Genomic DNA, 27,075 nt, shown 5'->3' on the forward strand with positions numbered 1-27,075 from the left:
CAGCATTTCCACTATAACATTGAAAATATCGTTGGCAACGTGAGGCGGAATGCTGAAATTGGCTGAACTGATTTGTCTCCTCACCTCTGCAAATGACTTGCCTAGGAAAGGCAAGTGCCCAGTCACCATGAAGAAAAGGAGGACACCTACACTCCATACGTCAAATGGGCGGCCCTCATATTCCTCAGCTTCAAAGAATTCTGGCGCACAGTATGGCAGCGTGCCACAGAAATCAATCAGCTTCTGCCCAGGAAGTGTTTTAGCAGCTAGGCCAAAATCACAGAGCTTGGCATTCCACCTTCCGTCTATCAAAATGTTGTTGGCCTTTATGTCTCGGTGGACAATATTATTGTCATGGCAGAATTGTACTGCCTCTAATATCTGTCTAAACATTCTTCAGGCCTCCCACGATTTTAAATATCCACATTCCCGGATTCGGTCCAGTAGGTCTCCCTGAGAGGCATGCTCCATGACCAGGTGGGTAGCCTCTCTTGTCTGGACCACTTCAACCACCTTGATGATATGAGGATGGCCCAGGGACTTTAGAATGTCAACTTCCCTGCTCATCACTGAGGAGCACTTCTCGGTGTTCTTGAGAACTTTTATAGCTACACAGGGGAGGGATGGGACGTGGTAGGCCATTTTTACGACTGAAAATTGTCCCCTTCCCAGGGTTCTTATGATCTTATAGTCAGTGGTAAAGTTCTCGATAGAGTCTCGGCACTCTGGGTCTTGCTCCATGATCAGGCCCTCCTTTATATGGCTAGAAGCAAACTTGCAATGAGAAATAAAACAGACATTTAAAAACAGGCCCCAGAACTTGTTGATACGCTCAAATTCCTACATTAAAGAGATGAGAAAAAAAGCTCAGAAAAACATCAGACAATCTAGACATGTACTTTACATATTGGGAAGGGAAGGACAAGGACCTACTGCAAAGGAGCAGATGCAAAATATGACATAGAGGCGGTTGTCAGGGACCAACTGCAAACTGAGAGAATCCTAGACACTAAAAGCCGCTAAATTGGAAAAGCTCACCATCCTCTCTCCTGATCTCAGCATTCTCTTTGAGTAGAGGCATCTAGAATATCAGCTTCAAGAGAAGGTGTAAAGAGAACAGATCCCCGAAAACCTATACTGTGCAGGATGGCGATCTGCGTCTGGGGTTCCCAAATTTGGCTACTCAGGCAGAGGACCTGTAGATGGTTCTCAGAACACAGGTGCCCACAGCTACCCTAACTCCAGCTCCAGGGGTTACTACACCTCTCGACTCTAAGCACACCTATACAGCACACTCACAGGTGGTATACACCACTTAAAATAGTGATACAAGTCTTTCTATATAATTTTATTAGTATGAGCTGTCAGGTTATCAAAGGAATCAGATTTCGGGGAAGTGGAACTATAGACAGGTATAGAGAGATTTTATTTTCTTACACAACTGAGTTATGCTATGTGAATATGTTATTGTATCAATCTTACGGATGCTGTGAGAGACTCACAACCACCTGTAACTCCAGACCCAGAAAACCTGACTCCCTCTTCTGTCCTCCACAGAATGCATCTGGGATATGGTACTCAAGGCTTATGAGGATGCAAATCTGTCATACATATGAAGTGAAAAAATAGAATACTCTAACATAGCAAACATAATTTAATAAAACGTGAAATAGAAGATAATAAAAAACATGGAAATGTAAATACATAACTCAAGCCAGCAAATACAGAAACCAAAGTCAAAAAGAGCAAGTTGAAGTGTCCAAAGTTGGAGAAACTCACTATGTCAGGGTCCAACAGCTCCTGAATGTCCAAGTCTAATTTCTGTGTCTTCAAACTCTAATTTCTTTCCAGCCAAGCAACAGCTTCTGTACCTGTAAGGACATAATGCAGCCTCAATCAGAGCTGTAAGTAGACAGGTGTCTATCCATTGTCACAGGGTTCCTTGGGAGGTTAGAGCAAAGAGCAGCCAACACTGTGGCTAGGCACGGTCCATTGCTTCTCCTCTGCTTCTGTCTCCATGGACAGGAAGGCTAGTCTTGGTCATTGGAGCACTAGAGGGCAGGTTTGACTCAAGAGTCTGTCCCCACTGTTACCCAGTGACCCATTTCTTCCTACTTGTACCCCTGCCCAAGGACCATAATTAACCCCAAATTACACCACCTAATGGGAACAATGTTCAAACACTTAACACTCCATCTTTAACAAGGACACTTTTGTCATTAATAATCAAACAAGGAATCCTGAGAATGACAATGGACGCCAGAGCTTTGGCACTCCAGTTTTTAATGGATTCTGATATTCAATGGCAAGTTGATGGACATTGTCTTGCTTTTCACATGGACCCCAGACTTCATAAGTTTGTAATAATTCATGTCCATATTCAATGTATTCTATTTACTTTTTGAACTCCGACAAGTGGTTGCTAAAGGATTGTAAGTCCTGACTACCTTGATTGTTGTGACAAAATGCTATTACTCATTGCACCCCTGGGCATGAGACTACCATTTTGGGGGCTGAGAGGAATATGACACCATTAATCCCATATTGCCTGCCCTCAGGCTTGAGACTTCTGACCAAAGCTCAAGATCTAGAAACAGTGAGCTGATATGTTCCAAATGATCAAGTAAACACCCCTAAGCCAGGAACCTATAAACAACTGAAGTAGTAGATGGTGCCTTATTCTGGAACTCTGGGTCCTTCTGCTCTCAAACAAAATGCCTTCTGTTTGACCTTCAAAACAACAGAAGTTGATTACTTGTGCATCAGGATGTTAGCAAGGCAAGGACAAGTACCCAACAAATTAATTATGTACCAAGGCTGCTTTCTAATTCTAACTGGCCCTGTGTATGTATTCCCAGAGGGTCAAGAAAAACTATGAGAGTGTATCTTTGGTGCAGGTGACATGTTGTGCCCTGTAGCAGTTTCCTGTGTATCCACATCTTACTGCTGTTGAATTGGGGTTGAAAGTTGAAGTAGGAATTGGCACAAAACAGTCAGATAAGAAAAATCTAGACTTGGGTAAGCTACCTGGACCCAGAGTGATGAGAGTTCCTCAGGGTCCTCTGACAGACATAGGACAAAGTTAAAGTCAGGATAGTCTCATAAAGATGAGCCCATGTTAATTATAAAATTTGTGAAAGTGGAGGAGGAAGATCATCACTTCAAGTAATCTTTGGCTACTCGGAAATGATGATTCCAGCCTGTGGTCCAGGAGCGTCTGTCTCATGGAACAAAAACAAACATGCGAAATGAAAGAAAGAAGTGGCTGCTATGTATTTTTGCTTGATCTATGTTCCCAAAGCTCTAGAAAGTAACTTTAGACCCATTGGGTTTACACATGAGATTATGACATTAATGACAGAGGTGCAAGGGCTTTTGTGAGCCATTTGCATGTGTTTGAATGTATGCTGCTATCCCCTCTCACCACAACTCATCAGTTTTACACATTAAAGGAATCTGACAGGACTCACTAAGAACCAACTCCATGACAGATGCCAAAGGAAATGGACTGCAGTTTAGCAGAGGTCAAGGAAGGACATTCCCTCTTGAAATGTTCATAGTCATATAGAAACACCACATGTGTACACATTGCACACAAAGCATTTCCTAGAAATGCTAACAAGCTAAACCTTCAAACAATGAAACAGAGGTACAGGTATGGTCCAGCCATGGGCTTCAAAGTCCTACTTGTTAGGTCTCTAATCAGATGTTAGATTTTTGAATGTCCCAGGGAATACAACCCTCCTTCCTCAGCAATGTCATGGAAAGCAAAAAGGATCCTGAAAGGCTCTTTGTTGCTTGACTATGAAGGTTCTGTTCTGCACTCCCATTCCACTAGCAGATAAAAACTATAGGAATGGTGGAAGTAGTTTTATTCAAGCCTAGGTTTGGAAATTTGGAGAGGCACATTGTCAATATAAAATTCCCTCTCTTTCTCTAAATGTTGTTTGAGTGAGTCCAGTGGAATGCTGGGCAGACCATTCCAGCACTAGGCACTTTTTTTCCTGGACGTGTACTTTAAGCTGTTTTGCCAGCAAGACTCAAAGGCCCATGCTTGTTCCTTTGCTTCAAGTTCATTATTGGCCCGACCTCCTGTGCCTGGTACCACACTAGCTTCAGAGTCACATTTGTTCTCCTGAAGATAGAAGATAGCAATTCAATGGAATGACAGCTGCCAACAGAATGACCCAGGTAAATGAAGGGTCATAGTATCATATGTCTCACTTTGGAAGGTTCTTCTTGGCAGTATAAAACTGGATCTTCTTAGACTTATATCTATTCTGTCCTTGAATTCTATTCATCTACCTACTTTCATAGTTATCGTCAAAAAATTAGGATCTAAGCATTGCCTTGTAGCTTGCATAGGGTCATGAGTTTGCACTGCAAGGAAGATCCCAAGTTAACCCGCTAGGGGGAGGCTTCCTGCTAAATCACAGAGACCTGTTGGTGCCTTTTCTTAATAGACCACCCAATGTAGCCTACCAGTCCTCTGAATAGGAGAACTTGAACAATTGGGCCAGTACTTGGAAAGAAAGGGAACAAACTAAAAGGGAAAAACTGAGGAACCTGAAAGGGACTAGCCAGGGAAAGTGTGATCATGGGAATATGGTCAAAGTTCTTTATGTACATGTCTGGAAATGCCATTAGGAGATTGTTCGTGCTGTTTTGTTATCATAAACTATTGTTCAAAATTAGTTCATGGAATAAATACATGTAAAATATGACAATGCAAAATCGGGTGATAAATCAAATCAACAAAGAAAAATTCTCCTATTCAATATTCAAACAAAAATATACAGGAACAGAGACTTAGTTTAAATACAGAAAACAAACAAGTCTAAAGTGAGACATAGGAATATAGAGGAAAACTCACTGTGTTCAGATTCAACAATTCATGAATATCCAAGTTCAGTGGCTAACTGAATAAATGCAATTGCTGTCCAACCAACCAACCAACCAACCAACCAACCATCCAATCAACCAGCCAACCAAACCAACCAAACCAACCAACTAACCCAGCCACCAACCAACAGCTAATGCCCTGTACAGACAGGATGTGTTTTCAGTAACTAAGGAAGTAAATGACCTCACAATGGTTCCTTTTGAGGTCAGAGCTGAAATGGACCAATGAGGGTTGGGCACAGTCCACTTCTTTTCTTTATTTTCTGTCCTCCAGACAGGAAAGAATTAAGGTCAGTGAGGCAGTAGAGACTTGAGGAAGATGGTTACACCCAGTTAGCAGTCCCTATATCTCCTATGACCTACTTCTTTCTGCTAGGTTATGTTTTTCAGATTTTCTACAACCTCAGAAAACAGGGTCACATGCCAGAGACCAATGTTCAAGCACAGGATCCTCTCTTGATAGTAGATATCCAAACCCCAATAAAGCCTCTTTCTACTTTAAAAATAATGAGTGGTATCATATGAATTATAATAAGCGATTCACAACTGATATCCAACACTGGTATGGACAGTGTATTAGTTTGCTTTATTGTTTGTAATATTATACAGTTACGTACTTATGTGGAGCCATGACCTTATACCCAATGTCATCAATCAATTAAAAGGTTCCATGACCTTACCTAAACTCAATTCAGTTTTTTCTCAAATTACTCCAGCTTGCATTAATATGACACAAGCTAAAGGGCACACAGAAACATTCATATATTAGTCAATGGATAACATGGTTCATTTTTCACTTAGACCCTAACATTCTGTAACAACTGTTGGTTTGTGGAAGCTATCCTATCTGCACTTGAGAAAAGTAGATCATTTTCTTGGACTCACATAAGAACAAAATGTTAACTTCTCACTGACCCTGGCATACTTTGACCAAACTGCAGTGTGACTACCATCCCTAGGGGTGAGACTTTCCCATGTTTTTCCCATAGAGTCTTCATCCAGTTTCTCACCAGACAGAAAGCTAGGATTGATAGTTTCTAAATGATAGAGAAAATAACTGATCAATAGTCATCTTAGAATCCTCAACCCCGAAGGCAGAGGCACACATGGTTTGTTAAACAAAACAAGATTTTCTTCGCCAAGATTTGATAAATAGAGCAAAAGTTCTCAACCAAACACCAACCAAAACTGTGAAGACATAAATGAAGATTTAGTGAACATTTCCAGGCTAAAGCAACTGCTCATGTCTTCCCTGAGCAGGTTTGGGCCAGTGGAGCTCCCTTGACCCCTTTTGTGATCTTAGCTCTGTATTGTGTTTTGAACACTTCTGGATTCAAAATCCTGGTACAGTTTGTGTCTACCTCATTCCAAGTTCTTACTGGAAATGACAATGGAGATGTTAGTGTATTTGCTTGTATCAAACAAATGAGGAAGGACATTTTCCCTTGTCTTAATGCCTTTAATATTTGAACAAAATATATTATTTTTAAAAATGTTAATATTATCATCATTATTTTAAATAACATGTACATGTCTGTGCTTGTAGTTGTATGCAGACATGACTAGAGTTGGTGGTGGAAGCCACAGGTTTTACGTGTTTGTAGATCTGGAGTTAGAGTTGGTTGTGAGACACACAGTATGGCTTCTGGCCACTGAACTCAACTCCTGTGCACAAGCAGTGCCTTCTGTCAACCTGAGCTGTGTTCCAGTCTTAATTTCAATCTTTTTATGATTGCAGTCATGGTATTCATTGTATATTAATGTTCCCCTTCTTGTCTACCGCATATTTCTTTTGTAGAAAATTATTTTATTTCTAATAGCTGGTAAATTTTATGAATAGGAGAAATAAACATTTTTCTGTTTTATTTTACAAATTTAATATTCATCAGAAAGTATATTATATTTTTGTAGGTCTTCAAAGAAAACTTCCAATGAAAAGGACAAAGTAGGAAAAAACTTATTCAATCATATTTAATAAGATAGAGTATAAAAGTTAAAGTAATATGGTGATTTTGAAATATAGTAGAAAACAAAAATTAAGAATCTTTTGTTATATTCAAATATTTCTTTTCAAAACATTTTCAAAATTCACCAATATCCTGCTAAGACTGAACCCACAGTGAACGTGATTGTTGGGGGGAGGCGGCAAAGGGGGGAGGATGGGGAGGGGAACAACCATAAAGAAGGGGAGGAGGAAGAGGGGTTAGGGGATTGTTGGCCTGGAAACTGGGAAAGGGAATAACACTCGAAATGTAAATAAGAAATACTCAAGTTAATAAACACAAAAATTGAAAAAAAATGTCACCAATAGTAAAGGTGTCCTTCCTGTAAAAGTCAGGCTTTTCAGAAGCATCTGCATTGTTATTTATGTAAAACGTGGGTATTTGTCTCTTCTGTATACTTTTGGTTTGGGGTACATATTATAAAGACATCTGATATAACTATGATTCTTTTTATTGGTAAAAGAACAAGGAAATCATATGTTTGAGCTTACCAAACTCACATCATCATCTGAGGGAAACTCAGAGGATTGTGAGATGTTCAGTCATAACACTATTTTGCAACTTATTGAACAGCTCAGGAGGTCAACCTAACGTAGGAGTTTTGCATGCAGCCTCTGTGTGTGCTATAGACGAGCATGAATTAGAGTATCACTCATGAAATATCAAAGAACAGAAAACTAGTCTCAGCAAGAGCTGCCAGGAAGCCTGAGCTTCAGTGAGAGAGCCTGACAGTGTGGCTTTGGGGTTGTTGCATGAGACTCATGGGTTACAACAAAATGCCACAGGCCAGTCAGCCAGGACATTAACTTGTGGGCTGTGCCTTTTGTTGCATCCCCATGTGGCTGGAGGATTGCAGCAGCTCTCTGGAGTGAGTTTGGTAAAGGAGGCTGAATCCAGACATGATGTCTTTGCAATGTGATGTGTTGAGGAGACACTCTGCGACTATACCGGGTGTTTTATTGGCTCCTCTCTTTACCTTAGTTATGTTAACATTGTCTTCAATACTCTTCAAAGAATATTTTATGCGTGTGTGTGTGTGTGTGTGTGTGTGTGTGTGTGTGTGTACACCTGGTTGTGAGCATTTGTTCGCATGCACAGTCCAGAGGAGGAGTTCAGGTGTCCTGCTCTATCATTGTCCTGCTTAGTCCTTTGAGATGGTGTCTGAACTTGAAGCTAGGTTGGCAGGCCAGGGCCCTCAGGGGTCTCTTCACCCGAGGTAGTGCTCAACTGGAAGTTCCCTACCCTCAGCCTGCCTGGTCCTTCCCAGCAGGTGATTGAGGGAACTGACAGGTTGAGGGTGTCTCACTTTAACCCTTGGGCCCATCTCATTCTCACTCAGGTGCTCCAAGTTCCTGCTCTCCTTTCCCTGCCTGTGACACCTGCTGCTGCACTCCACACACCACCCTTCCTGGTTCATGCTCATCTCTGGAGAGGTGGCTGAGATGCTAATATTATAGGGAAACGAACCAGGGAGATTTCCTCTGCCACCTGAAGCCAACATTCATGAAGGGTAGGAGCTCAGGCAGTCAAGAAAAGTGTCTTTTTCCAATCCTGAGAGAGACAAACAAAACAGCAAATCATTCTTCTCTATCTCTGTCTATATCTGTCTCTCTGTCTCCGTCTCTGTCACTCTGTCTCTCTGTCTCTGCGCGCTCTCTCTCGCTCTCTCTCTCTCTCTCTCTCACGCTTTTCAACAGCAGGTGAATATCACCTCTTGGGACAGCCGTCTTCTAGAAGAACTTCAGATCATAAATAAATAGAATATGCCCTTGTCAGATGATGTTATAGGACTTAAGAGAAAAAGCAGGGAGAAGGCAGAGCCAGAAATGAGTTTCAATTGGACTAGATGTCTTTTATACTTTTCAAAAAATATTTTACGCATGCGAGTGTGTGTATCTATGTGTGTGTGTGTGTGTGTGTGTGTGTGTGTGTGTGTGTGTGTGTACACCTCGTTGTGAGCATTTGTTCGCATGCGAGTCTAGAGGAGGAGTTCAGGTGTCCTGCTCTATTATTGTCCTGCTGAGTCCTGTGAGATGGTGTCTGAGCTTGAAGCTAGGTTGGCATGCCAGCACCAATATTTTGTCTGCTGCTCTCAAGGCTTGGTTTAGAGGCATTTATGTAGTCAGATGTGCTTTTTATGGAGATTTAAACTCAGGTTTATGTTTGCCCAGCAAACACCCATATACACTGACCTAGTTCCCTTAAGGCTGATTGTACATAACTTCTTTTTTTCTAAATTTGCTCCTATTTTATTTATTTTTATTATTCATTTTAATTTTATTGGGTATTTCTCTTTTTCTATTCTTTTCTATTTTTTTAAAATGTATTTACATTTCAAATGTGATTCACTTTCCTGGTTTCATATCCATAACCCCCATCCCATTCACCCTCCCACTTCTTTTATAATTTTTTTTCCTCCCCAAACATCTCCCTTTCCTGCCTCCCTGCCCTGAAATTCCACTACAGTGAGAGGTCCAGACTTGGCAGGACAAAGGGTTTCTCCTCCCATTGGTACCCAACAAGGCCATGCTCTGCTACATGAAGCGGGAGCCATGGTTCGGTCCATGTGTACTCTTTGGGTAGTGGATTCATCCCTAGGAGCTCTGGTTGGTTGGAATTGTTGTTTTCCTGGGGGTTTTGTTTTATGATGGAACATCTTTTGGGTATATGGCCAGGAGAGGTATAGCAAGATCCTCAGATAGTCCAATTTTCAATTTTCTGACGAACCTCCAGACTGATTTCCAGAGAGTTTGTACCAGTTTGCAATCCACCCAACAAAGGAGGAGTGTTCCTCTTTCCCCACATCCTCTCCACCATCTTCTGTCACCTGAGTTTTTATCTTAGTCATTCTGACTTGAGATGGAATCTCAGGGTTGTTTCAATTTGCATTCCCTGGATGACTCCAGATGTATGCTGAACATTTCTTTAGGTGTTTCTCCGACATTCGATATACCTCAGCTGAGTATTCTTTGTTTAACTCTGTACCCCGTTTTTTTCATAGGGTTATCTGACTCACTGGAGTCTAACTTCTTGAGTTCTTTGTATATTTTGGATATTAGCCCTCTATCAGATGTAGGATTGTTAAAGATCTTTTCCCAATCTGTTGGTTAAAGTCACACCATGGCATTATATATTATTTGGGACTAATATGAAGGGTATCATTTCCCTAATTTCTTTCTCAGCCTGTTTATCCTTTGAATAGAGGATGGCTACTGATTTGTTTGAGTTAATTTTATACCGAGCCACTTTGCTGTTTGTCAGGCTTAGTAGTTCTCTGGTTCAACTTCTGTGGTCACTTAAGTATTCTATCATATCATCTGCGAATAGTGATATTTTGACTTCTTCCTTTCCACTTTGTATCTCTTTGACCTTCGTTTGTTGTCTGATTACTCTGGCTAAGACTTCAAGAACTATATTCAATAAGCAGCAAGAAATTGGGCAGCTTTGTCTACTCCCTGATTTTAATGGGACTGTTTCATGTTTCTCTCCATGTAGTTTGATGTTGTCTACTGTTTGCTGTATATTGCTTTTACTACGTTTAGTTACCGACACTGAATTCCTGATCATTCCAGGGCTTTTATTATGAAGGGGTGTTGAATTTTGTCCATTGCTTTCTCAGCATCTAATGAAATGATCATGTGGTTTTTATCTTTGAGGTTTTTTTATAAAGTGAAATCTGTTAATGGACTTCCATATATTGAACCATCCCTCTCTTCATGGGATGAAGTCTCCTTGATCAGGGTGGTTGTTCATTTTTATGTATTCTTTGATCCTGTTGTGAGAATTTTATTAAGTATTTTTGCATTGATATTCAAAAGGGAATTTGGTCTGTAGTTCTCTTTATATGTTGGGTCTTTCTGTGGTTTCAGTATAAGTAATTGTGACTACATAGAAGGCATTTGGTAGTGCTTTCTCCCTTTCTATTTTGTAGAATGGTTTGGAGAGCATTGGTATGAGGTCTTCTATTAAGGTCTGATAGAATTCTGCATTAAACCCATCTTGTGGTGGGCCCTTTTTGATTCACAGACTTTTAATAACTGGTTCTAATTCTTTAGGAGTTATGAGGTAATTTCGATGGTTTATCTGTTCCTTGTTTATCTTTGGTACTTGGTATTTGTCTAGAAAACTGTCCATTTCCTCCAGATTTTTATGTTTTGTTAAATTTGGCCTTTCTTAATAGGACCTGATGATTTTTTTCATTTCCTCAGATTCTGTTGTTATGTCTCCTCTTTAATTTCTGATTTTGTTAATTTGGACACACACTCTATGCCCTCTGGTTAGTCTGTCTATGAGTTTATCTACTTATTGATTTTCTCAGAGAGCCAGCTCTTGGTTTTGTTGGTTCTTTGTATAGACCTTTTTGTTTCTACTTGGTTGACTTCAGCCCTGAGAATGATTATTTCCTACCTCTACTGCACTTGGTTGCAGTTGCTTGTTTTGATCTGGAGATTTTAGGTGTGCTGTCAACTGCTGATTTGTGCTCTCTCCTGTTTTTTGCTTTTTTCAGGCAGTCACACCTATGAGTTTACCTCTTTGCACAGCTTTAATGGTGTCCCATCAGTTTGGGTATGTTGTACCTTCATTTTCATTAAACTCTGAGAAGTGTTCTAATTTCTTTCTTTATTCCTTCCTTGACTAAGGTATATGTGTAGAGCATTGTTCAACTTCCATGTATATGTGGGTGTTCTTTCATTATTGTTGTTATTGAAGATCAGCCTTAGTCTGTGGAATATGATGGATTGCATGGGATTATTTCTATCTTCCTGTATCTGTTGAGGTATGTTTTATGACCCGTCATATGGTCAGTTTTTGAGAAGATACCATGAGGTGCTGAAAAGAAGGTGACTCTGGAGTCTGACTCCTTGGTCCCTGGTTTCCAACAGGGCTCCTGTCAGGACTGTGGCCCTGTCTGTAGCAGACCTCCTGTGAGGGCCTTCCAACTGGAGGATATTCAAAGGGGCAGAGAAGCTGCTGATATGTTGCCCAGGCTGCAGTAGATCTCCTGGGAGGCCTTCAGACTGTGGCGTCTTCAGAGGAACATTCAAAATGTGTCCTCTGTGAAGCTGTTCTGGGGACACAGATAAAGGGGGGTGACAATGGACTGTGGTTTCTCTTTCCTTGAGTGCAGCCACAGGACAGGGAGGCCTTTTATTGTTTTTGGCAACTGCATTCCCTCCATTTGTATTGTCACCACTGCCCCTGCCCTCCTCTCACCCCCATGGATGAAGCTGCTTCTGTCCATAATCCAGGTCTGTTCTGTTTCTGACAAAGGAGTGTTCCTCAAGTCAGGTCAGGTACCGAACACCTGTGCCACAACCTCGTCACATTGATGGAGTGGACAGTCCAAGTCAGGGTCAGGTGGGAGAGTTGCAAGGTTTAGGAAAACAGGTAGCTAGAAAACATCTCAGCCAGGGAAAACTCTGATAATGAAGCCTGTAGGCATTACTGAATCATCAGTCAGAATTGTACGGGTAGTCATGAGTGTCAAAGTAAATTTATTGAAGCTTGGAATTTCTTTTGTCCTGGATCGGGTGGTTTGTTGGCTGTAAGTGGTCTAATTAATTCTTTCTGTCGTGATCTGCACTCTTCTACAATCTCCCTGCAACTTAACTTTTCTCTAACATTTGGTACGAACTTAATTGATGAAAGTCAGGGCTATCATATGAGAATTTTCTGTTTGCTCTTATTTAATATCATATGTGAACCTGGGACAAATTATTATTGAGATATGCTTATAGAGCCTTGTGGCAAATCTGGACACACTCCCAACCGTTACTGAATTGAAGCCCTAATCTTGGTGGGTTCCTTGTGGGGCCAGGAGCCATTTGTAAGCTCTGTTGAAAGATACTTTTGCCCACATGGAGCCTCTCCTGTCAGGGATGCTGGATGCCAGTTTGCACTGTGTCAGCAATGAGCAGAAGAGCAGGGAAAAAGGGGTTAAATCCTTGTGACCTTGTGAGCCATGAAACTCTGAACCTATCCTGAAGTAAAAGAGAATTCAACAAGTGTCTGCTGGGCATTAAACTCGGGAGCTCTGGAAGAGCACTCAGTTCTCTTCACCTCTGTGCCATCTCTCCAGCCCTAAGGCTGATACTGTCAATAAGGAAGGAGCTGGGTGCTGGGCTGAAGTAGGCTTTTGTTGTTTCTAGTGAAAAAGTAGTGTTTAGAAGGTAGGGGTTGAGGAGGAGGGAATATGTCTGAAACTTTTTATCCTCTATTGCTGATACCTTGGGGAGTTAAAATGTCTCTCTCCTGGTGGCCATTTAACATCAAAAGCAGCCCACTCCAAGTTCATTAAGTGGTCCTTAATCCTAAATTCTTGAAAATGACTCAGAATAAGATTAAGGTGAGAAAACAATTCGTCCCATGTCCAAAATTTTCATCAGTCCAAGTCCAAAACATGAAAACTGAATGCACAAAAAGAACAATAAACACACAAACCAAGTGTCCCTTTTCAAGGGCAAAGTACACAGACCAAACCATCACTGCTGTGGATGTGATAAAGCAGGCTATCTGCTCCTGCCAGATGTGAGATGAACACAGGTTCTGGTGAATTTGCTGGCGTCACACTGGATCAAAGTTCTCTGACATTGCTGGCCTCTGGACAGGTCAAAGCCCTGTTACCTAGCCTCTGTGAGCCCTCCTGATACTTGCAAGAAAGAAAGAAGTCAAAAGCAGAACGCTATGAAGCTAGATAGAGAGAGCACAGAGAAGTCAACCTCAGTACCTAGTTGTAACTGCCACTCCTCCCTTTCACCACTCTCCCATGGGTCCCACAGAAGAAGCAAGTTTCCAGATGTATGCACCAATGTGAGGTTCAAACTGAACCGATTCCAGGACCTCTTGATTGACATTCATGGAGACAGTGATCTATACAATAGCAAGAGGAGTTTAATTCTGCCTTATTGAGGCCTTCCTCCTTAAAGGGAGGTGACCCTGGGCAGATTCTGACAGGCAGTTATATACCTTGCTAAGAGATGGGGCAGAATTCAAGCAGTTGGTAACTAGGCAGGGTATTATTGATGGGGCGAAGTGACCTCCTACTGACTAGTAATCAGTGAACCATTCCTGCTTTTCCAGAGGGGAAGGAGAGGTGAGTTGGAAATCACAGGTAGCTTTGTTTAACAGTTTGGCTTGCAGTTCTGTGGGATCTGACTATTACCTGGAAGGGAGGGGTCATTGTGCTTGAAGGTTGGCAGTGGAACTTTCCCACTGGTCTTCAATTGACCCACACCTCTGGCTCTTTCAAGAGTGAGTCCTTCCCACAGGCAGTGGTCTTTGTTGTAATAGAATCAAAAATGGGGGGAGTATAGAAAGGAGGCAAAAGAAGGAAATAAATAATTTAGGTTAAATAAAAGTGGAAAGAAACCATTAGACAGAAAAAGAATTTTAAGATTGGGAAGAGAAAATATCAAAAGGTAAAAATAGAAAGTACCATGTTGTCAAATACATAGTAGTCAGTCTTGAACAAATATATACACAAGCAACAAATATGGGCTCTGCAGGTATATTTATATTTATTTCTGGATACACAAGATATGTAAAAATATATAACAAATTTAAGCACATAAAGGAGTCTATAAACTTAAGAGTGAAGGCATGAGAAAAGTTTGATATAGGATAGCTGGGAGAGTTTGGAGAGGAGGTACAAAAGAGGGAGGTGATGTCACTGTTTCAATTAAAACATTAAAATATTAGATAAATACAAATGTATGAACAAAATTATATACAAATAAGAGGAATAAAAAGCAAACCTTACAAGCTTCAAAAGAAAACACAGAGAAAAAAAAAGCCCCAAGAAATCTATATCTTGGAGCATCTTACTTTCATCTGCCCTCCTAGTGGAAGGAGCAGGATGTTGGAGACCCTTTTGTTATACATGGATTTTAGTCCAGGTGAGTCCCAAATGGTCCAACGGTCCACTCATCAGGCCACTCATTGTGTCCAGTCCGTTGTCCAGCAGGATCAAAAGTCATTGGCTGCCTGGACTCTATAAAGAGAACTGGAGTTAAACAAGAGTAAGAAAATAATATTCATCACTAGAAAACCCTAGTACGTTTTTTGCCACAGGACTTAGGTTTATGTTCACTGGCCAAGAAATAGACAGACATGACTATAAAATTTAGACAGTCCATACTTGGAAAAGTCTAGATAGATCTATAAAGAGTTAATGTGTGCATGATACATACATTACCTCAGAGTAACCCCCCCCTCCTTTTCTCTCTCTGTCTCTCTCTGTCTCTGTCTCTCTGCCTCTCTGTCTCTCTCTCTCTCTGTGTGTGTATGTGTGTGTGTGTGTGATTGTGTGTGTGTGTGTTTGTGTTGGTGTCTGTCTGTCCTCATACCTGGAGGCCAGGAATAATCATCAAACGCTTTTTTACCTCAATATTGAGACAGAGTCATATGTCAGTAATCTCAGGCCACCAATCTGCCACACCTGCCTCTGTTAAGCTCAAGGCCTAAGATGACACCATGATTCTTCCTTGTCTGATTTCCAGAGTCCTTTTGTTGCACTGTGACACTTTACCGAACATCCATCTCCCCAGCTGCAGAGACCAGATCTGCCAGGTAAAAATATTTAGAATGTCCTTTTTCTGACAGGATTGCACTCAGCCTGGTACTTCCTCTTGCCTATACTGGCCTTGAAGTTGTGTTACTTGACAGGGTAGAGTGGCTCAGAACTGAAACTTCTACATTGCAGAATTAGAGACAGGAAGAAGAGGATCGTGCTCAAGGTAATCTTTAGCTACAAGGTGGCCTGTTGGGATTTAAGAGACCTTGATGAAAACAGAAATGTTTGCAGCATAGCATTACACGAAAGGAGGAACAGAGGCAGCAAGATCAAGAGGAATACAAAGGTAGCCTGGGCTTTCATTCTATCCCGAGTGGTATTCTCTCTGAATTTTAGGTTTGACTGTGTGAACACTAAAACCAGCATAGCAACACTATTCCAAAATAGGAAAAAAAATGTCAGAAAAAAATGAGTGTATGCTTAATTTACATAAACATATCAGAAAATAAGAACCAATTTCTTCTGTTTATTGTACATGGAATATGTTCCCTTAGCATACACCTGTGAGTCTGTTAGAATTAAGAGTGATATATTAAGGATTTTTATTGGAGTGGTTAGTGTTTTTCATCTGTTGGTTTTTAATTTTGTGAATCTATTTCCATCAATTGGGATTTTATATTTGATGTTTCTATTTTGTGTTTTCAACTTAAGGCCATCCTGAGGGTTACATGGCTCTCTAGGAGTCCAGTATAAGAAACATCCATTGAGACCCACCTGCATGGACGTAGTTCATGTAAAAGTAAAGACAGACACACTGACAGAGATATAGACTCCAGGGCTTCTACATATCAGTGTATGGATGACAAGGAATCATCAGGGTGTGAGGCCAACTCTTAAAACCTAGGCTGGCCAGTGTCTGTGAGAGGTTTTCCTTGGTTTTTGTCTGAGTAGCTAACCTGGTTCAGTGCTAGAGGCCAGCAAAGAACCCCTTTAATGAACTTTCCCAGACTTGTGCGTTGTGGGTTCAGGTACACGAGTTCATATAGTGCTCTTCTTGCTCCAGAGTGGAATATAATGTGCTTTCCCACTCAAATTAGAGAGGAAAAGATTGTCTGTCCTAAGAGAATTTCGTGTAGCTCAGGGGATAAAGCACATGAGAAATATGTATGTGATCACAATGGTGGAGAACTATAGGGACATGCTGTTAAACTCAGCACATATCACTGCAGGATTACTATGCCTGGATCTTTGATGTCCTTTGAATAAATTAAGAGAGACATTGGGTCAGAGGGACCCTCCATGTCAGGCATATGGTATTCTGTACACCTCATGCTGTGGAAGATGTTGATACAGTCTAGTTAAAAAGAACACAGGAGATGATATCTTAACAAATGTAACAGTAGGAGGGACAGGGAAAGCTTCCCAGAAGCTCTCACAAAGGAATTGCAAGGCTGTTTAACTGGGCATAAAACAGCAGTGTGCAAATTCTCAGGTAAACTGAAGCAGCCTGGGTAGATTTATCCAGTGGAATGCATACTCCAGTGGAGCCCTGAAGCTGGCATGAGGTAGGGCCACACAAGTTTGCTTCTCCATCATTAAGTTGTTGTTTTGACTCTGCTCATAACACCTGTCCCTCCTCCTTCGAGGAGGCTGTGACACAGGTAGGAATCCTGTTACACATTTGAAAGTTGGCCTTGAGGGAGCAAACAGAGAGAGGTGAGTAATTACAGGGCAGAACTGGTGAGAGAGAGGGCACAGCTGCCTTGGGAGTCACTCCACAGTATGGGTTTTTTAAGCATTACCCTGAGTTGGGTCTGAGGACTTAAGCAATATAAACTGTGATATCTTTCGCAGGGCAGTAGGGGTGGGTGAGGGTCTGGTCAAAGTGTGACAGGAGGATTCCCTTCACAGGAGACATACAGGCCTCATTTTCAACCTGGGAACCATTTTAGCTCAGGTCTGATGGGCTGACTAGGGAGACTTTTCTGAGAAGTCTACTTCATGATGAAGACCAATGTTCTCTGCAAGAAACAGGAAGCAAAGAACAGTACAGTCCCACAGAACAGTCTCTGATGTTTACCTCTGCTAGAAGAGAGGGCAGAGGGCTACTGGTTCACTGACACTTTTAGGGCACTGTTCTACTTCATCCCTCCCTTCTGAGCAAGACACAGTGAAAAGGCAGGCCTTCCTGCCTGGGGTTTTACCTGGAGAGACCTTGCTGTGGTGTGGACAGCTCTTCCTCTGGAGAAGGGGCCTGCAAGCACACAGGCACCTGGACGTCTGGCCTGGCTCCTCTGAGATTGTATAATCTTCAGCCAGGCCAACCCCCACCACTGGCTTAAAAGCCATGGAGCTGAGGCTGCTGTTCTTCAGGACTTGAAAAGAAAAAGACACAGAAAAGAGGCTCTTGGTGTCTTTGAAAAACAGAGAACTTCCTGGTTGCTGCCGCCGCAGAGAGCCCTTGGGCAGCACCCTGCGAGCAAACTTGAGCCTCGGGACCACAGGTAAGTCCAACTTGTCTGCTGCAAGAGAGCTGCCTGGTGAGATTGGGACACACAGAGGCAAAGTTCATCTAGGACCAGGCACGTCCTGTGTTTGCCGGAGGTCCCACGCTGGTGGATCCCGGCCCGCAGCAGCTCTCTGCTCCCAGACCCTGTGGGAAAGAGACCTCACCGCCTGATCAGGTGGGCACTCCTGAGGCTGCAGAGCGGAAGAGACCACCAACACTGCCCACCCCTGCCCACATCCCTGGCCCAAGAGGAAACTGTATAAGGCCTCTGGGCTCCCGTGGGGGAGGGCCCAGGAGCGGCAGGACCCCTGCCTGAGACACCACCGGAACATGAAGGAAACAGACCGGATAAACAGTTCTCTGCACCCAAATCCCATGGGAGGGCGAGCTAAACCTTCAGAGAGGCAGACAAGCCTGGGAAACCAGAAGAGACTGCTCTCTGTGCACACATCTCGGACGCCAGAGGAAAACACCAAAGGCCATCTGGAACCCTGGTGCACTGAAGCTCCCGGAAGGGGCGGCACAGGTCTTCCTGGTTGCTGCCGCTGCAGAGAGCCCGTGGGCAGCACCCCACAAGCGAACTTGAGCCTCGGGACCACAGGTAAGACCAACTTTTCTGCTGCAAGAAAGCTGCCTGGTGAACTCAAGACACAGGCCCACAGGAACAGCTGAAGACTTGTAGAGAGGAAAAACTACACGCCCGAAAGCAGAACACTCTGTCCCCATAACTGACTGAAAGAGAGGAAAACAGGTCTACAGCACTCCTGACACACAGGCTTTTAGGACAGTCTAGCCACTGTCAGAAATAGCAGAACAAAGTAACACTAGAGATAATCTGATGGCGAGAGGCAAGCCCAGGAACCCAAGCAACAGAAACCAAAACTACATGGCATCATCGGAGCCCAATTCTCCCACCAAAACAAACATGGAATATCCAAAGACACCAGAAAAGCAAGATCTAGTTTCAAAATCATATTTGATCATGATGCTGGAGGACTTCAAGAAAGACATGAAGAACTCCCTTAGGGAAACACAGGAAAACATTTATAAACAAGTAGAAGCCTACAGAGAGGAATCGCAAAAATCCCTGAAAGAATTCCAGGAAAACACAATCAAACAGTTGAAGGAATTAAAAATGGAAATAGAAGCAATCAAGAAAGAACACATGGAAACAACCCTGGATATAGAAAACCAAAAGAAGAGACAAGGAGCTGTAGATACAAGCTTCACCAACAGAATACAGGAGATGGAAGAGAGAATCTCAGGAGCAGAAGATTCCATAGAAATCATTGACTCAACTGTCAAAGATAATGTAAAGCGGAAAAAGCTACTGGTCCAAAACATACAGGAAATCCAGGACTCAATGAGAAGATCAAACCTAAGGATAATAGGTATAGAAGAGAGCGAAGACTCCCAGCTCAAAGGACCAGTAAATATCTTCAACAAAATCATAGAACAAAACTTCCCTAACCTAAAAAAAGAGATACCCATAGGCATACAAGAAGCCTACAGAACCCCAAATAGATTGAACCAGAAAAGAAACACCTCCCGTCACATAATAGTCAAAACACCAAACGCACAAAATAAAGAAAGAATATTAAAAGCAGTAAGGGAAAAAGGTCAAGTAACATATAAAGGCAGACCTATCAGAATCACACCAGACTTCTCGCCAGAAACTATGAAGGCCAGAAGATCCTGGACTGATGTCATACAGACCCTAAGAGAACACAAATGCCAGCCCAGGTTACTGTATCCTGCAAAACTCTCAATTAACATAGATGGAGAAACCAAGATATTCCATTACAAAACCAAATTTACACAATATCTTTCTACAAATCCAGCACTACAAAGGATAATAAATGGTAAAGCCCAACATAAGGAGGCAAGCTATACCCTAGAAGAAGCAAGAAACTAATCGTCTTGGCAACAAAACAAAGAGAATGAAAGCACACAAACATAACCTCACATCCAAATATGAATATAACGGGAAGCAATAATCACTATTCCTTAATATCTCTCAACATCAATGGCCTCAACTCCCCAATAAAAAGAAATAGATTAACAAACTGGATACGCAACGAGGACCCTGCATTCTGCTGCCTACAGGAAACACACCTCAGAGACAAAGACAGAAACTACCTCAGAGTGAAAGGCTGGAAAACAACTTTCCAAGCAAATGGTCAGAAGAAGCAAGCTGGAGTAGCCATTCTAATATCAAATAAAATCAATTTTCAACTAAAAGTCATCAAAAAAGGTAAGGAAGGACACTTCATATTCATATTCAAAGGAAAAATCCACCAAGATGAACTCTCAATCCTAAATATCTATGCCACCTACATATGGGCACCTACATATGTAAAAGAAACCTTACTAAAGCTCAAAACACACATTGGACCTCACACAATAATAGTGGGAGATTTCAACACCCCACTCTCATCAATGGACAGATCATGGAAACAGAAATTAAACAGAGATGTAGACAGACTAAGAGAAGTCATGAGCCAAATGGACCTAACGGATATTATAGAACATTCTATCCTAAAGCAAAAGTATATACCTTCTTCTCAGCTCCTCATGGTACTTTCTCCAAAATTGACCATATAATTGGTCAAAAAACGGGCCTCAACAGGTACAGAAAGATAGAAATAATCCCATGCGTGCTATCGGACCACCACGGCCTAAAACTGGTCTTCAATAACAATCAAGGAAGAATGTCCACATATTCTTGGAAATTGAACAATGCTCTACTCAATGATAACCTGGTCAAGGAAGAAATAAAGAAAGAAATTAAAAACTTTTTAGAATTTAATGAAAATGAAGGTACAACATACCCAAACTTATGGGACACAATGAAAGCTGTGCTAAGAGGAAAACTCATAGCGCTGAGTGCCTGCAGAAAGAAACAGGAAAGAGCATATGTCAGCAGCTTGACAGCACACCTAAAAGCTCTAGAACAAAAAGAAGCAAATACACCCAGGAGGAGTAGAAGGCAGGAAATAATCAAACTCAGAGCTGAAATCAACCAAGTAGAAACAAAAAGGACCATAGAAAGAATCAAAAGAACCAAAAGTTGGTTCTTTGAGAAAATCAACAAGATAGATAAACCCTTAGCCAGACTAATGAGAGGACACAGAGAGTGCATCCAAATTAACAAAATCAGAAATGAAAAGGGAGACATAACTACAGATTCAGAGGAAATTCAAAAAAATCATCAGATCTTACTATAAAAACGTATATTCAACAAAACTTGAAAATCTTCAGGAAATGGACAATTTCCTAGACAGATACCAGGTACCGAAGTTAAATCAGGAACAGATAAACCAGTTAAATAACCCCATAACCCCTAAGGAAATACAAGCAGTCATTAAAGGTCTCCCAACCAAAAAGAGCCCTGGTCCAGACGGGTTTAGTGCAGAATTCTATCAGACCTTCATAGAAGACCTCATACCAATATTATCCAAACTATTCCACAAAATTGAAACAGATGGATCACTACCGAATTCCTTCTACGAAGCCACAATTACTCTTATACCTAAACCACACAAAGACACAACAAAGAAAGAGAACTTCAGACCAATTTCCCTTATGAATATCGACGCAAAAATACTCAACAAAATTCTGGCAAACCGAATCCAAGAGCACATCAAAACAATCATCCACCATGACCAAATAGGCTTCATCCCAGGCATGCAGGGATGGTTTAATATACGGAAAACCATCAACGTGATCCATTATATAAACAAACTGAAAGAACAAAACCACATGATCATTTCATTAGACGCTGAGAAAGCATTTGACAAAATTCAACACCCCTTCATGATAAAAGTCCTGGAAAGAATAGGAATTCAAGGCCCATACCTGAACATAGTAAAAGCCATATACAGCAAACCAGTTGCTAACATTAAACTAAATGGAGAGAAACTTGAAGCAATCCCACTAAAATCAGGGACTAGACAAGGCTGCCCACTTTCTCCCTACTTATTCAATATAGTTCTTTAAGTTCTAGCCAGAGCAATCAGACAACAAAAGGAGGTCAAGGGGATACAGATCGGAAAAGAAGAAATCAAAATATCACTATTTGCAGATGATATGATAGTATATTTAAGTGATCCCAAAAGTTCCACCAGAGAACTACTAAAGCTGATAAACAACTTCAGCAAAGTGGCTGGGTATAAAATTAACTCAAATAAATCAGTTGCCTTCCTCTATACAAAAGAGAAACAAGCCGAGAAAGAAATTAGGGAAACGACACCCTTCATAATAGACCCAAATAATATAAAGTACCTCGGTGTGACTTTAACAAAGCAAGTAAAAGATCTATACAATAAGAACTTCAAGACACTGAAGAAGGAAATTGAAGAAGACCTCAGAAGATGGAAAGATCTCCCATGCTCATGGATTGGCAGGATTAATATAGTAAAAATGGCCATTTTACCAAAAGCGATCTACAGATTCAATGCAATCCCCATCAAAATACCAATCCAATTCTTCAAAGAGGTAGACAGAACAATTTGCAAATTCATCTGGAATAACAAAAAACCCAGGATAGCTAAAGCTATCCTCAACAATAAAAGGACTTCAGGGGGAATCACTATCCCTGAACTCAAGCAGTATTACAGAGCAATAGTGATAAAAACTGCATGGTATTGGTACAGAGACAGACAGATAGACCAATGGAATAGAATTGAAGACCCAGAAATGAACCCACACACCTATGGTCACTTGATTTTTGACAAAGGAGCCAAAACCATCCAATGGAAAAAAGATAGCATTTTCAGCAAATGGTGCTGGTTCAACTGGAAGTCAACATGTAGAAGAATGCAGATCGATCCATGCTTATCACCCTGTACAAAGCTTAAGTCCAAGTGGATCAAGGACCTCCACATCAAAGCAGACACACTCAAACTAATAGAAAAAAAACTAGGGAAGCATCTGGAACACATGGGCACTGGAAAAATTTTCCTGAACAAAAAACCAATGGCTTACGCTCTAAGATCAAGAATTGACAAATGGGATCTCATAAAACTGCAAAGCTTCTGTAAGGCAAAGGACACTGTGGTTAGGACAAAACGGCAACCAACAGATTGGGAAAAGATCTTTACCAATCCTACAACATATAGAGGCCTTATATCCAAAATACACAAAGAACTCAAGAAGTTAGACCTCAGGGAAACAAATAACCCTATTAAAAATGGGGCTCAGAGCTAAACAAAGAATTCACAGCTGAGGAATGCCGAATGGCGGAGAAACACCTAAAGAAATGTTCAACATCTTTAGTCATAAGGGAAATGCAAATCAAAACAACCCTGAGATTTCACCTCACACCAGTGAGAATGGCTAAGATCAAAAACTCAGGGGACAACAGATGCTGGCGAGGATGTGGAGAAAGAGGAACACTCCTCCATTGTTGGTGGGATTGCAAACTGGTACAACCATTCTGGAAATCAGTCTGGAGGATCCTCAGAAAATTGGACATTGAACTGCCTGAGGATCCAGCTATACCTCTCATGGGCATATACCCAAAAGATGCCCCAACTTATAAAAAAGACACGTGCTCCACTATGTTCATTGCAGCCTTATTTATAATAGCCAGAAGCTGGAAAGAACCCAGATGCCCTTCAACAGAGGAATGGATACAGAAAATGTGGTACATCTACACAATGGAATATTACTCAGCTATCAAAAACAATACCTTTATGAAATTCATAGGCAAATGGTTGGAACTGGAAAATATCATCCTGAGTGAGCTAACCCAAACACAGAAAGATATACATGGTATGCACGCACTGATAAGTGGCTATTAGCCCAAATGCTTGAATTACCCTAGATGCCTAGAACAAATGAAACTCAAGACAGATGATCAAAATGTGAATGCTTCACTCCTTCTTTAAAAGGGGAACAAGAATACCCTTGGCAGGGAATAGAGAGGCAAAGATTAAAACAGACACAGAAGGAACACCATTCAGAGCCTGCCCCACATGTGGCCCATACATATACAGCCATCCAATTAGACAAGATGAGTGCAGCAAAGAAGTGCAGGCCGACAGGAGCCGGATGTATATCGCTCCTGAGAGACACAGCCAGAATACAGCAAATACAGAGGCGAATGCCAGCAGCAAACCACTGAACTGAGAACGGGACCCCTGTTGAAGGAATCAGAGAAAGAACGCGAAGAGCTTGAAGGAGCTCGATACCCCTTATGAACAACAATGCCAATCAACCAGAGCTTCCAGGGACTAAGCCACTACCTAAAGACTATACATGGACTGACCCTGGACTCTGACCTCATAGGTAGCAATGAATATTCTAGTAAGATCACCAGTGGAAGGGGAAGCCCTTGGTCCTGCTAAGACTGAACCCCCAGTGAACGTGATTGTTGGGGGGAGGGCAGTAATGGGGGGAGGGTGGGGAGGGGAACACCCATAAAGAAGGGGAGGGGGAGGGATTAGGGGGATGTCTGCCTGGAAACCGGGAAAGGGAGTAACACTCGAAATGTAAATAAGAAACACTTAAGTTAATAAAAAAAAAAGAATGTTAAAAAAAAATAAAGAAACGAAACAGAACCCCGGCCAAAAAAAAAAAAAAAAGAAAAAGAAAAAAAGAGAACTTCAAGTGCTTTCCATAAAGAGCCATAGCACCCCACTGGTTGTCTTAGAACTCTCTGCCCCATTTGGGAATGCCTCAACCTCCCTCTCGTCCTGCTTTAATCAGTGTCTCTGATTCCCCTTATGAGTCACGAAGCATCAGATCACCCTTCAGGGGTTTCTATGAACTTAATCTTTCTGAAGTTACATTTTGTCAAGTTTCTGTGTGCCTCAAGGGCCATCATCATTTGTCACAAAGGACAGGAACAAATATGGATGAAATGAATGAGGACATGCACCCACCTGGTCCTGTGGGTGACACAGTGTTCTCCTCTCTTCCTGAGAGCCAAGTTATTGCAGGAGACTTGATTTTCCGATGGTGGTGGCAGACAGCAGCACAGGTTTCGAAGGCTTCTACTAATTGTCTTTTTAAACCCCTTCCAGTGGTGACGCCAAACCCGACGGGAAGCTGGGCAAGGAACTTGTGGCTGGCCACTAGTGACGGTATCTTCATGAACCATGGCCTCTTCCTTGATGAAGGTGTTTTTGTCCACGAGTGTCTCTCTCTGCCAGGTATCTCCAGAGCAGCCTGCAAGGCTTATCCCCTTAGGTGTCTGCAGTGATGCACAGAAATCATGTGGCGGTATGAAGGAGGACACATTCCTGTCTGCTGTAGTGGAATAGGTGTATTGAAGTCGAGGTGACTGGATATGTTCAGTTAGACTACAAGACAACACAGTCTTGGAGTCTGAGAATGTCTTCCTGATTTGCAGCCTGTTATCCTTGAATTCTTCAGCTATAGGACAGTCCAGGAGGTCGAGCTGGAGAGTGTTGGTCCTTGTTTGCTGGTAGCCCACATCATGCCTTCTGACAACCTTCCTGGAATTCTTCCTATCCTCGTTCTCCCGCATATTGGATGAATTTGAGGACAAGGTGAAGGAGGACAGAAGAGGTCCCTTTCTCTTAAGAAAACGAGGGAAGGAGTGAAGATCTTCTACACCTGGCTCCACTTGGTGGTGTGTGCAGACATTCCTGAGTGGCTTGTGCTGTTGAATCAAGTATGTTGCCAGCACCTCATTGATATTTTGGTCTATAAGAGACTCAGTGCTTTTCTCAGGTGTATGCCTCATGACTCTTGTGGTTTTGATGGTGGTAGGGCTTGGTGTTCCTGTGAACGTCTGTATGGATGTCGGTGGTGAGTAGGCCTGGCTGTCTTTGATCATGGGGCGCATCATAATTTGCTGGATGCTGGGCCTCCTGCTGGGATTTATCATCAGCATTTCCACTATAACATTGAAAATATCGTTGGCAACGTGAGGCGGAATGCTGAAATTGGCTGAACTGATTTGTCTCCTCACCTCTGCAAATGACTTGCCTAGGAAAGGCAAGTGCCCAGTCACCATGAAGAAGAGGAGGACACCTACACTCCATACGTCAAATGGGCGGCCCTCATATTCCTCAGCTTCAAAGAATTCTGGCGCACAGTATGGCAGCGTGCCACAGAAATCAATCAGCTTCTGCCCAGGAAGTGTTTTAGCAGCTAGGCCAAAATCACAGAGCTTGGCATTCGACCTTCCGTCTATCAAAATGTTGTTGGCCTTTATGTCTCGGTGGACAATATTATTGTCATGGCAGAATTGTACTGCCTCTAATATCTGTCTAAACATTCTTCGGGCCTCCCACGACTTTAAATATCCACATTCCCGGATTCGGTCCAGTAGGTCTCCCTGAGAGGCATGCTCCATGACCAGGTGGGTGGCCTCTCTTGTCTGGACCACTTCGACCACCTTGATGATATGAGGATGGCCCAGGGACTTTAGAATGTCAACTTCCCTGCTCATCACTGAGGAGCACTTCTCGGTGTTCTTGAGAACTTTTATAGCTACACAGGTGAGGGTTGGGACGTGATAGGCCATTTTTACCACTGAAAATCGTCCCCTTCCCAGGGTTCTTATGATCTTATAGTCAGTGGTAAAGTTCTCGATAGAGTCTCGGCTCTCTGGGTCCTGCTCCATGATCAGGCCCTCCTTTATATGGCTAGAACGAAACTTTCAATGAGAAATAAAACAGACATTTAAAATCAGGCCCCAGAACATGTTGATACGCTATAATTCCAACATTAAAGATATGAGGAAAAGAGCTCAGAAAAACATCAGACAATCTAGCCATGTACTTTACATACTGGGAAGGGAAGGACAAGGACCTACTGCAAAGGAGCAGATGCAAAATATGACATAGAGGCGGTTGTCAGGGACCAACTGCAAACAGAGTATCCTAGACACTAAAAGCCACTAAATTGGAAAAGCTCACCATCCTCTCTCCTGATCTCAGCATTCTCTTTGAGTAGAGGCATCTAGAATACCAGCTTCAAGAGAAGGTGTAAAGAGAACAGATCCCCGAAAACCTATACTGTGCAGGATGGCGATCTGCATCTGGAGTTCCCAAATTTGGCTACTCAGGCAGAGGACCTGTAGGTGGTTCTCAGAACACAGGTGCTCACAGCTACCCTAACTCCAGCTCCAGGGGTTACTACAACTCTCTACACTAAGCACACCTATACAGCAC

At 42.1% G+C, this 27,075-nt stretch overlaps 1 protein-coding gene across 1 annotated transcript; it reads right to left on the reverse strand.

Moving 5' to 3' along the window:
* Window positions 1–396: 396 nt before the first annotated feature.
* Window positions 397–26,774, reverse strand: LOC134482642 (sperm motility kinase X-like). Its single transcript, XM_063276846.1, has 2 exons — window positions 25,248–26,774; window positions 397–840 (listed from the first exon to the last, which is right to left on the reverse strand). Exons 1-2 carry the CDS (start codon window positions 26,523–26,525, stop codon window positions 397–399), a joined length of 1,722 nt encoding a protein of 573 aa, XP_063132916.1. The 5' UTR covers window positions 26,526–26,774.
* Window positions 26,775–27,075: the final 301 nt, after the last annotated feature.

This window comes from Rattus norvegicus, chromosome 17 (assembly GCF_036323735.1).
Source record: "Rattus norvegicus strain BN/NHsdMcwi chromosome 17, GRCr8, whole genome shotgun sequence".
Taxonomy (NCBI): Eukaryota; Metazoa; Chordata; class Mammalia; order Rodentia; family Muridae; genus Rattus; species Rattus norvegicus.